The sequence below is a fragment of the Podarcis pityusensis genome (genome assembly GCF_964106645.2).
Source record: "Podarcis pityusensis genome assembly, chromosome: 1".
Lineage (NCBI taxonomy): Eukaryota > Metazoa > Chordata > Lepidosauria > Squamata > Lacertidae > Podarcis > Podarcis pityusensis.
Window position 1 is genome coordinate 78,929,248 of NC_138028.1, and position 14,554 is coordinate 78,943,801.

Below are 14,554 nucleotides of genomic sequence, written 5' to 3' on the forward strand. Positions count from 1 at the left end.
TCAGTTATGCATGTGAAAATGCACCATTAGTTTCTATGGTGGGTGCTTGTTAAGCTGCTCAGCTGAGGCACAGAAGGCTCCCTTCGCCTCTTTGGGTTCTAGGGTGGGACTTTCCAAGGGAGGTACATTCCGGCACCTTTTTCTCTAGGGGGGAAAAAAGCACTGATTGTGAGTTCTACTTAATATCACAGCTCTGGATTTCACTTACTTTGGTGATTTTTATTTTAGAAATGCTGACCTAGTTAAACATTCAGAAAAAGAACAAAGGTTGTCAACTCTATAAATACCTTGAAAAGTGAGCATAAAATTAATGGCATAATGGAGCACAAAATTAAATACAGCCTTCTAAAAGCTATGTTTTGTTCCCGAACTATTAGTGCACATTGACTTTATCGTGCAACCATAAATGGAAAAGTTGTCAAATTGCAAGATGGAATTCTCTTGGTCCTAAGGGGGAAGGGAAGTGCAGCCCAGTGGAAGATCACATGCTGCTTTAAAAAATAATAACAATTTGTTTTGGGGTTTTAGGAACAAGGATCATAGGATACAAATAAATAGACCAAGTTATCTCATGCCATTTGTATATCACAAAACTAGCATAATTAATTTTCAGTAATATCTGCAACATAAGTGGTCAATGTATAGGTTCTTGGTTCGTGAATTGATTTGAACAAAAACAAAGGGGAAGCAGGATAGAACAGAAATAAGTGAGAACATTAAACATCGCATAGCTAAACACCCAATCAGGAGCCCTTGTGGTTGTGCTTAGATTAAGTATGAGTAGTAGTCATTATTCCGCTTATGTTACCAATGAAACAATGGTTTATTGATGAACATAGTAGGGAGGTTCAAAGTGAACATAATTTATGTTTAAATTTAAATTTGGATCAACCAAATTGAGCCAAATGCTGATGGGGGAGGCGTTGTTCGTTTTCTGGAATACTGGCATGTTATGAAATTTTAAACAGCGCATCCTTTTTATACAAAAGGTCCCAGGCTCACTCCCTGGCATTTTCAGGTATGGCTGCGCAAAATCCCCTGCCTGAAAAGCCTGGAGAGCCTTTGCCAATCAGTTTAGATAGTTCTGAGTTAGCTGAACTCGGTATAAGCAGCTTCCTGTATTGCTAAAGGCCAGCTTCCAGTCAGAATACCCACGGAACTGTAGGCCAAGTTAGGGTGCATGTCTCCTTCCACAGCCTTCTCAAATTTTAGTGGTTCACAGCAAAATCTTCAAATAGAAAATCAGAGGATATAATGCCCATGCACACTGTAAACCCTTGTTTCCAAGTGGAGGCCTGGTGTTGAGCCTAATGTAAAACTAAGCTGTCAATTTAACTGTGTCCAGCAGTCAGATCGCTTGCTAGTTTTTATATCGCGGCTTCCACAAAAGAGGCCGTACAGTGGTACCTCAGGTTAGGTACTTAATTCGTTCCGGAGGTCTGTTCTTAACCTGAAACTGTTCTTAACCTGAAGCACCACTTTAGCTAATGGGGCCTCCTGCTGCTGCTGCTGCTGCTGCTCCGCCGGAGCCTGATTTCTGTTCTCATCCTGAAGCAAAGTTCTTAACCTGAAGCACTACTTCTGGGTTAGCGGAGTATGTAACCTGAAGCGTATGTAACCTGAAGCATATGTAACCCGAGGTACCACTGTAATGGGAAATGTCTACCCTCATTAAGTCTGCAAAGACTTGTTCTATTACTCTTTAAGGCTGAAACATTTTGTAGATTGATATTCAAGCCTGAACACTGTGCTTCTGTTCAGAAACATAATCTCCCCACCACCCTTTCTACACACCCACACCCACGGTATAGTGGACTAACTTCTGCCATATAAATTTGTTAGACTTTAATGTGCTACAGGACGCTTTGTTTTTGCTGCAAAAGGTTAATATCGCTACCCCAAGCCCCTGGAAGTTGAATTCAGGATTTGTCTCATGCAGTGATTTATTCTCTGCTGTTTAAGACACTGGAGAGACTTCAGTGCAAGAAGGTCAGAAGTCTTTTTCAAAGTCTCAATGCAGCCACAGAGCAAGTAGGCCCTTCTTGCATTGTAAACGTTAGTACATCTTAGTGTTTCTCCTATAAAGAAAGAATAAAAAGAGTTGCTAAAACCATGGCAGGGTGGCAAGCCTGTCCTATGTTATCATAGAATCATAGAATCATAGAGTTGGAAGAGACTACAAGGGCCATCGAGTCCAACCCCCTGCCAAGCAGGAAACACCATCAGAGCACTCCTGACATATGGTTGTCAAGCCTCTGCTTAAAGACCTCCAAAGAAGGAGACTTTTATCATTATCATTATTATTATTATTATTGTTTTATTAAATTTGCTTCCCACCCTTACTTCCAAAGGAGTCCAGGACAGCAAACACAAAAGTGAGAATTAAAAATAAAATAACTACATAAAACAATTTAAAACATCCAAAGAAATTTAAAATGATCGTAACCATCTAAAAGCATGTAAAACAATCATATATAGAGGAGGAGATTTCAGAAGTCACACCTATAGTGAGTGGGCTACCTGTCTCACACATGGGAACAAAATACAATCCTGCCTCTGTCTTGTGATGAGGTTAAAGGAAGGTATGATATGAATACAGCTTCCAAATGGATTATATCACCTATGCAGAATATTTTAATCCTTCATTATATGATTGACATCTTTCTGGGCATCTGAATTTTAAATATTTTAAAGGTTTTGTTTTAGGTATTAACATCCAAAATCTGCCTTCTGAAAAAAAACAACCTTAAAACTTTATGGAAGCAGTGCAATCAACCCCAAAGAGAGACATAAACCATCAGAATTATGGGAAATGGAATGAAAAAATGCTTTCTGATAATAAGATATTTAATACAGTGCATGTTTCCCAGGTGTTAAGGAGGTGACATTTCCCGTGGTGGTATAATTTTGCTCCCTGACCAGCAGCAAAATTCATTCTGCAGTATTTTAGCCAAGGAAGCAAAAGATCTCTTAGGCCTTATTTATGTTCCAAGTGTAGATTTCCAGATGAGCAAAATGAAAATACAGTGGTACCTCAGGTTACATACGCTTCAGGTAACATACGCTTCAGGTTACAGACTCTGCTAACACGGGTTAAGAACTTTGCTTCAGGATGAGAACAGAAATCGTGCAGCGGCAGCAGGAGGCCCCATTAGCTAAAGTGGGGCTTCAGGCTAAGAACAGTATCAGGTTAAGAACAGACTTCCAGAACAAATTAAGTACTTAACCTGAGGTACCACTGTACTTGCAGTGAGGTGCTCAGGCAGCTTTTTCTTTTGTGGGGACACTTGGCCTTCCATGGGCCATCAACTGTGGAGGTGGCTGAGCAAGAGTAGAGAGAGGTAGTAGTAGATTGCGTTACGTGGTGGTTATGTTAATAATACTGCTTGTAGCTGTTAATATTTCTAAGAATTTTTCTTTAGGGGTCAATCTAATCTTAAGTAGTTATTCATTGGTCCCACAACTGTGAACTTCAATGGTTCATTAATAAATTTAATCCAGGCTCCGCTTTGGCCTGTATACCTTGGTCTCAATAGCTGACTCCTGTCACATGTTTGCAGACCATTCTGTTGCTTGGTCTTTGCCAACCTGGCGCCCTCCAGATGTTTTGAATCACTGCTCCCATCAGCCCAAGTCATATGCCATTCTGTTAAGTGTGCTAGGAAAGTAAAGAGGAGTGTTCCAAACTCGAGAAAACTACCATTGTTGAAGTCACTTGTGGCCTTTTGTCTTCTCAATGGGTATAGCACACCAGTGTGTGGTAGCGGGACCCATAGAAAGAGAGGGCTTTTGCAGGCAGCTGGGTGAAGGCCTGGAAATGTTTTGTAAATGACTGGAAAGTGTAAGTTTGTGGTGTTTTTTCTTTTCTTTTGCAGATGTGCTACTTAAGACCCGACAGCAGCTTTTAAATCTGGAGGTACTATCCAGAGAAGTTTCGTTTCCTTCCAAGGCAGGCCTTCAAGATGTGGACAGCTGTTGGGTCTTTTCTGTTGATCTCCTTATGTGTGTCTGAAAACGGCAGCTCCATCTTAAAGGAGAGGGGGGTCCAGGTAACACATGTACATCTGCTCAGCAGTGAAAAGCATTGCAAGCAAGCTTGTAAAGGCCCAACAGCGTCAGGTAAGATTACCTCACCTGACCATAAATCTTTTCCTTTGGGGCAGTAGGCGTCTGCTTAGGCCTTTCACAGCATCTGTGATTATGGCTGCTACATATGCAGTAGCTAAATGATTTCACAACCTTAGTCAAATTGAAAACAGCATCCGTTTTCCAGGGACTGCCTTTTCTCTATTTCTTTTTTACAATTTTACAATGCAGCAAGCATAGAAGAGCCTTTGTGTGTAACGGTAGCAAGGAAATTGTGTTAGATTACTTAACATACCCTTCAGCCAGATGTCTCTGTATTTGATGAAGTTTCACATTCTTCTGTGTCCTTGTTGCCCTGTTACCTGAATGCCCCAGAGATCCTTGGAATGGATTTGCAATCCAGTTTGACATGAGCTTCACGGGTGACTTAATCAAACCCCTTGGAACTTTAGGAGCTTCTAGACTCGGGGTGACTAAATGATTCCCCCCAGATGTTGCTGGACTACATCCCTGACAATTGTCCAAGCTGTCTGGGGCTGTGGTGAGTTGGAGCCTGACAACATCTGGAGGGTCACAGCTTTGCCCACCTCATTCTAGGCTTAAATCATCCCTGACAGATCCTCATCAGTTTCCCTATTTAAAGGCCGTAAGGGAAGAGGACTTCAGTTTCCCAAAGCAACTTTTCACATTACCTAGCTTTTATGGATGCTGCTATAAGTTAGGAAGTGGTTGGGTTTGCTCTCTTGCGGCTTCCCCCGCCCCCCGCCCGAAGCTGCTTATCATGCCCCTACCACCAATCTTCTCTAAGTAAAATGTGCCCAGCTTCTTATCTTGTCATCGTAAGACACAAGTTCCAGTCCAGCATTGTCTGCTTCATTTGGCAGGGAGGTTCTTCCAAGTCCTCAGATGTGGGTCTTTTCCTAGTTTTCTTGCTGGAGGTTTTCTTAACTGACAGTTCAAAGGTCGGCCCCAATAACATTCTGCATTCAAAGCACATGCCGTGTGGCTGAGCTTTGGTCCCCTCCCTCATGGCTGAAATGCAAGTCTTTGTAGCTGCCTTCTCCTTTTATCTTGCTTCTACTTTTTATCTGAAGGGACTTGCCTGGAGCTTGTAAGCCCAGGGGTCAGCAAACTTTTTCAGCAGGGGGCCAGTCCACTGTCCCTCAGACCTTGTGGGGGGCCGGACTATATTTTGAAAAAAAAAATATGAACGAATTCCTATGCCCCACAAATAACCCAGAGATGCATTTTAAATAAAAGCACACATTCTACTCATGTAAAAACACCAGGCAGGCCCCACAAATAACCCAGAGATGCATTTTAAATAAAAGCACACATTCTACTCATGTAAAAACACCAGGCAGGCCCCACAAATAACCCAGAGATGCGTTTTAAATAAAAGCACACATTCTACTCATGTAAAAACACGCTGATTCCCGGACCGGATGTAGAAGGCAATTGGGCCGGATCTGGCCCCCAGGCCTTAGTTTGCCTACCCATGTTGTAAGCTTTCTGTCCCACTAACACTGTTTACAGCAAAACTCTTATTGTAACTGGACCCCTTTGAATCCTCACTCATTACTTGCACACTAGCCCTTATCTGTGACATTATTGTCCTTGTTTACTCATTTTTTAAGGGAAGCAGTATAATATTGTTGACAAATTGTTGCAGTCTAGTATTTGTGCTGTTCATTTCACAGATGATTAGAGCTTTGTAGGAGTTTTAATTTGTTTTAGTCTATTTTATTGCAGTTTTCATTGTCTGTATGTTTTAAATCACAGTTGTAAAATTTTGCTAATGATTTTATTGTTTTGTCTTTTTTTTTGTAAACCGCTTTGAGGTTTTGTTCTTCAATCAAGCAGTATGTACATTTTATGAAATAAAATAAGTAAAAATGTCACCATACTAAAACTCTGCTAATAGGATTAAATGTGATTCATTTTATACCAGTGAGAGTGATGATCTTCCTTTCCTGTGTGATATTCTAGGTAATCTCTACTGCTGGTCAGTGCTGTATCAGAGCCGCTGTGTCCTCTTGCGCTGTCCTCAGCTGAGTGCATGTCAGAACGCCAGCACACAGGATGTTAAAGAACTAATGGGAGGTAATTTGGATTCAATGGGACAGCTCATGATTAAAAAACCTGCTGCTGCAGCAGCTATTGCTATTACTAAAGGCAACATTCTCTTACCTCACCATCCAGATGTTTACAGTGTTTAAAGGGGGCTCTATCAGATTTCCACAAGTTTCATTTGAGAGGTAAAGATTCTTTGGATGTGATTATAGGCTATTTTGCGAGACTGATTATTTATATTAAAAACATATACCCCACCTTTCTAGGTAGAATATTCAAGGTGTCCTAAGACAAAGGAGTCTAATGTAACAATATAAAGTATAATATAAAAAAACTGGCAACAATTAAAAACTGCAGAATCAGAAGGATAAAAAAAGCCAGGCAGAGAATTAACTAAAGGGAAAAAAAACCCTTCCAAAAGAATACAGTTTTCAGCATAACAGTGGGCAATGAAGAAAATACTCTGAGGGAAATATTCCATAATCTGGATTCCAGGTTAGAAAAGGCTCCCCAACCCACCCTAGGAATGCCACGCTCTTTCAATCTTCCCATCTGTGGAAGCATTTCAGTCTGCCAGGTGTAATGATTCCTCCCTCTCCTCCCCCTGCACATTGTTTTTCTTTTTTTGGTGGGGGGTGTCTCCCAATCCATTTTCAGTGTGCAGAGGAGAGGAGAGAGAGGTCCTTGTTCAGGGCTTCCACTGACAGGGCTGGTTAGGTGAATCCCTTCCAGGGTCTAACCAAGAAGAGTTTGAATTTGATATCCCGCTTTATCACTACCCGAAGGAGTCTCAAAGTGGCTAACAATCTCCTTTCCCTTCCTCCCCCACAACAAACACTCTGTGAGGTGAGTGGGGCTGAGAGACTTCACAAAAGTGTGACTAGCCCAAGGTCACCCAGCAGCTGCATGTGGAGGAGTGGGGAAGCGAACTCGGTTCACCAGATTACGAGTCCACTGCTCCTAACCACTACACCATACTGGCTCTCCAACTCATGACCAACTCATGAATCCTAGAGAAAGTTAGCTCAGTTAACTATGAATCTGATTATTTCCTGGGGAGTGGCAGAGGGTGGGATCATGACATCATGGTCTGGACCAGCAAAAGCCTGTGGGTGACTGAAGGGTCCGCCTGCCTTCTGATGCTTGGGAGGCCAGCAGGAATTGAGGATCATGAAGCAATCCTCCTGTGAGAGGGGAGGGAAGTGGGGGCTGGCACTGTCAGTACTTTGTCCAAGGTCCCACCAAAACCCCTGTCTGACAATCCTGCCTGACACAAGGCTCGGAAATGAAATTGTGTGGTTTTGAAACAACTTGATTTAGATTGTCCCCCTTTTAAAAGTGCCTCTATCATTCCTTTTCTGGGTGCTTTTTCTGTTTATCTTTGCACCCTTGTTTCCCTGAGGAAAGGCGGTAATATTGGCATTCGTTTCCTGTTGGTTTTCAAGCCAGAAACTGGAGGCTGTGTGTGTAATTGGAGTGGTTTTAGCTTCCATAGCTGACACTGGATTTTGCAGCAGCGGAGTCTTCTGCTCTAATTGCAAGTGACACCATAACAAAACGAAACATGTTAGGAACTGGGGAATCAGTCTTGTAAAGGGTGTGAGAAAGTTCTGCTGTACATGCGTTTTTGAAAGGACAGCTTTTCATGCTTGTTTCTGGCCTTTAAATACTTCTCAGGAACTTAGCTGCCATATTAAGTTGAACAAGTTCTTGCAGCCAAGAGCGAATAGTTGTGACAAGAAATACATTTCTTTATTTTCTTTCTGATATTTAGCTGAGTTTGAATTTTGATCCAGAAAGGACTTCTAAGATGTGTTTTGTGCTTGAGTAACAGAAGGATAAACAACTGGTGCCCCAGGAGCTCATTCACTCCCTTGGAGACATTCAGCTGTACACCTCTGCCAACTTTCTCTTGTGGCACAGGCTAAGGCTAAGTGATTTCTAAAAAGTCTTCTTCCCCTGTGTGAAAGACAAGGCTCTCTTTTTTTTATATGTACATCTTGTGTGCCTCAGCCACTCCCTCGAGCAGACAAGACATGAGGTATATCAGGTGGGTCTCCAACGAAGTCTTTGTTACTGTTCCCTCTGAAGAGGAGGTTAAAGATCCCTTGGCTTGAGTGGGAGTCAGTCAGTGGAACCAGTCCTTCAGCCTTTGTTCAGTCTTTGCAATATGGCGACTGCTTTAAAAATGTTTTGTTAATCATATGGAGATGGAGAATGGTTATATCGGAGTATATGCAGCATATATATAAAGCTAACTGGTGGTAATGAAGCTATGCTACTGAGGATGTTTGCTTCTGTCATAACTAGTCTAAAAGATCTATGCAACCAATTATTTAAAGCAATATCTGCTCGCTTACTGCAAGTTGTATTTGGGTGCGTATTATATGTGTCAATCTATGCAATTCTATAGATGGAAATCAATGATGTATTACAGCTGGTAGATTCTATAGCTCTCCTTCACTGTAAATGGAGGTGGCACCACAAAAGTACAACTCCTGGGACTCTTTTATCGACTGCCATTTGATCTACTCTTTATCTGCAGCCCAATCCTGATTGTGTCTCTGGTCTTTTGTTTTGTTTTGTTTTGTTTTGTTTTGTTTTGTTTCTGGCCAGAATTTGTGATCCGTAAAAGGAGAGATCATGAAGGAGCCCTTCAAACAAACAACACAGGAAAGTCTGCTGGAGAGCAGGAGCTACTGAATAAAACAAGACTTGCTGAGACAGAAACAAAAGTGCCTCTTTTGCCAAAAGCTCCAGAGAGGAAGGTAGCAGAAGGTACTGCGGTCAGCACAACTACCACTGCCACTTCCACGATCGCTGCCATCTCCCAAGGTAGAGCAACAGCCATAACCACAGCTAGTAACAACGTAACCACAACTCATGGTAATACAACTCTAGGCATCCCAAATGTGACTTCTGGTCCCAGCACTCCCCCTCAGAAACCATCGTTGCCTCCCACACCTTTCCATTTAACTGAAAGTGCTATTACTGTTAACAGTACATCAAGTTCAAAAGGGGCGCAGACCAGTAAGTTAACTTTGGGAGTTGCTAAAACAACAGAAACTCCCAGGACTATTCCTACTTCTTTTGCCACAGCAGCAAACAATCCAGTGCTTCCCACAACCCACAAAACAGGTATGGCAACCGGCACTCTTGTACCAGTGAGCTCTAGCAGTGTTGAAAGCAGCTCAAGAAGCCCAGTAAACTCATCTTCAAATGCAGCCACCCCAAATCCACCAGCATCAGCCACCCAGAGTTCACTAGCTACAGCCACCCAGAATCTACCAACTTCAACAGCCACTGGCATATCTCAAACAACCAAGAGACCATCCACAGTAGCAACAAAGTCAGCTGAACTCACAACAATTGTAAAGACAACTCCAGATAGGGTAACGCCTCGTGTGACTGCAAAGGGTGCTGAAACCACCACCGCTGCAGAGCAACCTGTGAGTGCTACGAGTCAACCAGTGCTTGTCACAACTTATACAAATCCCTTGTCAGTGTTTGCAACGAAAAGTCCAGTGGCACCGCCCAAATCAGTAACCATAAACCAAGGCCAAGATCAGCAGGACACAGGTAGTGAGGGTAGCTATCGCCCAGTAGATGTTAGTTTGCTCTTAGCAGTGCTTCTGTTTGGAGTCCTGTTTTTTGTAACAATTGTAGTATTGTTTGTGATACAGGCCTATGAGAGCTACAGGAAGAAAGACTACACCCAAGTGGACTACCTAATCAATGGGATGTATGCAGACTCAGAGATGTGAAAGCAATAGCAATTCAAAGCCAGGCATTCAATATATACATCTACTTCTTGTGGGAGGTCGAAAGCCATGGGTGGCTTGTCTTTCAGTTCCCTGTTCTGCCTATAAGACCAACTGAAAGTGCTTCCAAATTACCTTTGGTGCAATGTAGGAGAAATGCCATGTATTCTACTTCTAAAAGTATTTTTTTTTAACCATCAGGTTGCCACTGACATATTATTTCTCAGTTTTTGCTTCTGTTGTGCCAGTTTTGTTTTGCCATTGCAAAGAGGGGCTAATGCTGCAGGCAGCCCTCCTCTGAGGACTGTGGTGCTTCCTAGGCTCCTGTTCCTCAAGTTCTGTTGATACCCTGCCTATCCCTGCATAACAAAGAGCAAAACGGGGTTGTCTCTGCCTGCAAGGCACTGTGTTCACTGCTGCCATTCCAGATGGGTTACAGAGGACTGGCAGCATTGGTGCAGGTAGCAGAACCCTAAAGAGTGACAGGTGCAACCCCCCCCTTGGCCTAGGTGGTGACCCCTTCCATACGGTACATTTCCTTTTTTCTGCTTCCAGCTACAGCACTGAACCAGCTGCGGGAGACGCTGCTGGCTTGAGATGCAACCTTAGGAGCGATGCTTGTTGGCAGGTTATGAGTTCTGGAGTGTCTAGACGGAAAGCTCTTTAGAACCATGAGGCATTCCTAATGCTCCCTGTCAGGGGCAATGTTGGCAGAACAGGGATCTTATTTCAGTGAGCTCCCTGCTTCTTTAAAATGTGTGTACTAAGCCATGTTCATGCTGTGCTGTTTCCTAATCGTGACTGTTCTTCGCTGAGGTGCTTCTGCATCTTTATATGATTTTATTTTTGTACCCACTTAATAAATGAGGCCCTGGAGGGCATGTAAAGGTTTACTTACTGTGTCCCCCCCTTCTGCCACTCCCCATTCCTCATATAAGGCCTTCTGATAACCTGAATGTGCAAGCAAACTGAGTATACTTCCTTTCTAAGATCCAGTCATTCCTTTCTTCTCAGCTGTGTGATTCCCCACCCTGCCTCATTCCCCATGTATCTCAGTCTTGTGAACTGTTCCCAGTGCATTTAGGGCACAAGCCAGGTATATAAGCAGTCTTTGATTTCAGGGCTGCTGAGCCTTCATGGCTTCCAATCTGAATCATGACTCCCAATGATGAATGCAAAAGGTTCCATTTTGTGAATAGTTTAAGGCTTCTTCAGACCAGCACGCACCATGCAAAAGTCATGCAGAATATGCTTAATGGAAACAACCTTTAGCTACAGCCTTGGGAGTGAACTTGACAACAAGTCCAAGCCCCCTCACACTGTGTTAAATAAAGGTCTAATTGAGCATTCAGAGTTTGGGGTCTGATCTTCTTGGGTCCTGGGTGAAAAGGCAGTAGTTCAGCTAGTAAAGCAATTTACCTGAAAGACTTTACAGTGTGCCCATCTAACAGAGAGCCCCACAATCACATGGAGACATTCCCATTTTCATAGAACAGAGACTGGGTTATCTACCAACCTTGATTTTTTTTGGATGAGATTGACTGCTGCTTGGGCAGGATAGGAAGTCCTCCTGAGATCTTTGCCCTCTCATATTTGACTGTTTAGATTACCCCCCCATCTTTTACGAGTGTGTTAATATTTTAATAATGCCTTCACTATACACTTGCCTCTTCCAGCAGCTCTTCAACATGTAACTTGTTGGTTCAAACAAATGTTTTAAAAATGGCAAGGTTATAGCTTAGTGGTAGATCATCTGCTTTTTTCATGTAGAAGGTTCCAGGCTCAATCCCTGCCGTTTCCAGGTAGGGCTGGGAATGTCCCCGAAACCCTGGAGAGCTGCTGCCAGTCAGTATTGGCAACACTGAATTAGATGGAGCCAATGGTGTGGTGTAAGACAGCATCCTATGAGATCATCTATGGATATGACAGAATTTGCATTGTGTGTGTGGGGAGTTTTGATACATCTGGCCAAGGAAGAATCAGATGAATATAGCCGATTACAAAAGGCTAGCCAAATTCTGTAACCAGCAAGTTAGTTTAATGAAGAAGTGGGCAGAAGGGTGGGGGGCTTCTTAGAAGCTTTGGAATGAAAGAGACTGAATGAGCTAACCTCACCATTCCTAATTAGCTTAAATTATATTTTCTCATCATATAAGTTTTCTGAAATTGTTCCGTATTAGTGGCTGTATGTAGACCCCAAAGTTATATGGTATGACCTTGTTAAAGGATAACCATCAAGAAAGAACCTGTAACGGGCCCCCATCTGTGCTGTACCTTTAAAGCTGTGTCAAACCACTTTGGTAGTTAAGGGTGCCGAGAGTTCTTAGGAGACCTCATTGCAATACTAGAACTCCTAGGGGTGTTAACAATTGGTCATTCTTCTCGGAGAGCTCTAGGGTCACCTAACAACACAAGGCACTCCTAACTACAATTCCCAGGATTCTTTGAGGGAAGCCATGGCTGTTTAAAATGGTATGATACGGCTTTACAGTGGTACCTCGGGTTAAGTACTTAATTTGTTCCGGAGGTCCGTTCTTAACCTGAAACTGTTCTTAACCTGAAGCACCACTTTAGCTAATGGGGCCTACTGCTGCCACCGCGCCACTGGAGCATGATTTCTGTTCTCATCCTGAAGCAAAGTTCTTAACCTGAAGCACTATTTCTGGGTTAGCGGAGTCTGTAACCTGAAGCGTATGTAACCTGAAGCGTATGTAACCCGAGGTACCACTGTATATATGTGTCTTATTGATGGAGCCTTGCTCTTCTAGACTGAAGTAAGGGGGTCCTAATGGAATACACGTTCTGAATTCCTCTGCAAGGCAGAATGTGGGGACCAAGTGGGAGCCAAACCACTTCACACTTCCTTTCTCAAAGTGGAGCCACTACAGTCAAGCTAACCCACCACTGCCATTCCTTCTTTAATTGTATTGCAGGTGTCCACTTGTGCCTTGTGGGGAAGGGAGCTGTTTTTTTTCATTTTTAATTATTGCAATTCCCAGTGATTTCTCGAGTTAATTTCTATTTTTAGTTGTATAGACAGGGATAAGCCAATAGGGTGCACTGCTGTGCTGCTCATGAAACATATGGATTCCCTTGCCTGACAGATTCTTGAAAGCAGGAGATGTCTCCAGAACTTGAGCTTCCTGCATTCCTTGTCTGCTGTTTCTCTTTATTTTCTTGGCTGAGGATTCTTCATGTGTGTTTGTAACTATAACTCTAATTATGACTATGTTTGAATGTGAGACGTTCCACTATTGCATTGAAATGACCCAACATCCTGCTGACCTCAATTAAAAATAAATGAAACTATTTCGTTAGGAATGTACAGATTTTTTTAAAAAATATAAAAAACAAAACATTTTTGTACATAGTTTGTTCAGTGTCTAATGCACTAGGTCTGTCATGCTGGGGTAGGCAGCAAGTAAGATAAATGAGGAATCACTATGCCTGAAGCCTCCAGGCTGCTGGATTTGTCACCTTTTCCCAAGCCCTCCAGCAACATATTATGTCAGCATTTTTTTAACACTGTCAGTGTGATTGACATTTGGCATCAAAGTGCAAGATGACGGGTCTTTGCCCCTAGGAGCTTACAATCTAAAATCTAATGCAGGAGATAGAACACAGGAAGGGAAAGAAGTTGAGGCGGCGAGTACACAAGGAAAGAGAATGCAGTTCTTTCAGTTCCATGTGCCTTTTATTTTTTATAGGCCACCCAACAGCAAAATGTTTTCCAGGTGGCATAAAACAGATAAACATTGGCAGGCAGTTTTACTGTAGTCAAGGGCCAGAAACTAAGAGTGAAAACTTAACTTAGCCCTGTTGAGTGCCTAGTGCTAAAAAGATGGCAACATGGGCATCAGGCAAGCCTGTCTAGGGAAGACATTTCATAACACAGAGTTGGACCATCAGTCCAATCTAGCTCTGCATTGCCCACACTGACTGGCAGCTCCTCCCCAGGATTTCAGACAGGAGTCTCTCCTAGCCTGATCTCGAGATGCTGCAGATTGAACCTTGGACATTTTGCATGCAAAGCGGATGTTGCTCTGCCACTAAACTACAGTCTCTCCCCCCCCCCCCTTGCAGGCTACCACCAAAACAGCTTCTTCAGTAGCAGCTGCTCTTCACCTGGCACCCAGAGAAGGTTCTCCCACAGCATAGGCCTTATGAACTCTGCACTATGATCAGTTGTACTCCCTGCAGGTCTTCCCCTATTTATGCTCTAGCCATTGCCTTAAGCTTCCAGAACTCCAGGCCAAGCTCTTGTCATGAACAGCAACTTTGAGCCCTGTGCCAGTCACCTGGGATATTTCTCCATTCCAGGGATCATAGAATCATAGAATCATAGAATCATAGAGCTGGAAGAGTCCACAAGGGCCATCGAGTCCAACCCCCTGCCAAGCAGGAAACACCATCGGAGCACTCCTGACATATGGTTGTCAAGCCTCTGCTTAAAGACCTCCAAAGAAGGAGACTCCACCACACTCCTTGGCAGCAAATTCCACTGTCGAACAGCTCTTACTGTCAGGAAGTTCTTCCTAATGTTTAGGTGGAATCTTCTTTCTTGTACTTTGGATCCATTGCTCCGTGTCCGCTTCTCTGGAGCAGCAGAAAACAACCTGTCTCCCTCCTCTATG

At 43.1% G+C, this 14,554-nt stretch overlaps 1 protein-coding gene across 2 annotated transcripts in view; it reads left to right on the top strand.

The window, feature by feature from the left end:
• The window catches only part of LOC308475710 (uncharacterized protein C11orf24 homolog), a 29,371-nt gene extending 18,100 nt beyond the window's left edge, over positions 1–11,271 (top strand). For both annotated transcript variants that reach the window (XM_081002950.1, XM_081002951.1), the window contains 3 exons: positions 3,876–4,119; positions 6,076–6,189; positions 8,776–11,271. In XM_081002950.1, the coding sequence (XP_080859076.1) occupies positions 3,963–4,119; positions 6,076–6,189; positions 8,776–9,923 (1,419 nt within the window). In that variant the 5' untranslated portion in view covers positions 3,876–3,962 and the 3' untranslated portion in view covers positions 9,924–11,271. The remainder of the gene's footprint in view (positions 1–3,875; positions 4,120–6,075; positions 6,190–8,775) is intronic.
• Positions 11,272–14,554: the final 3,283 nt, after the last annotated feature.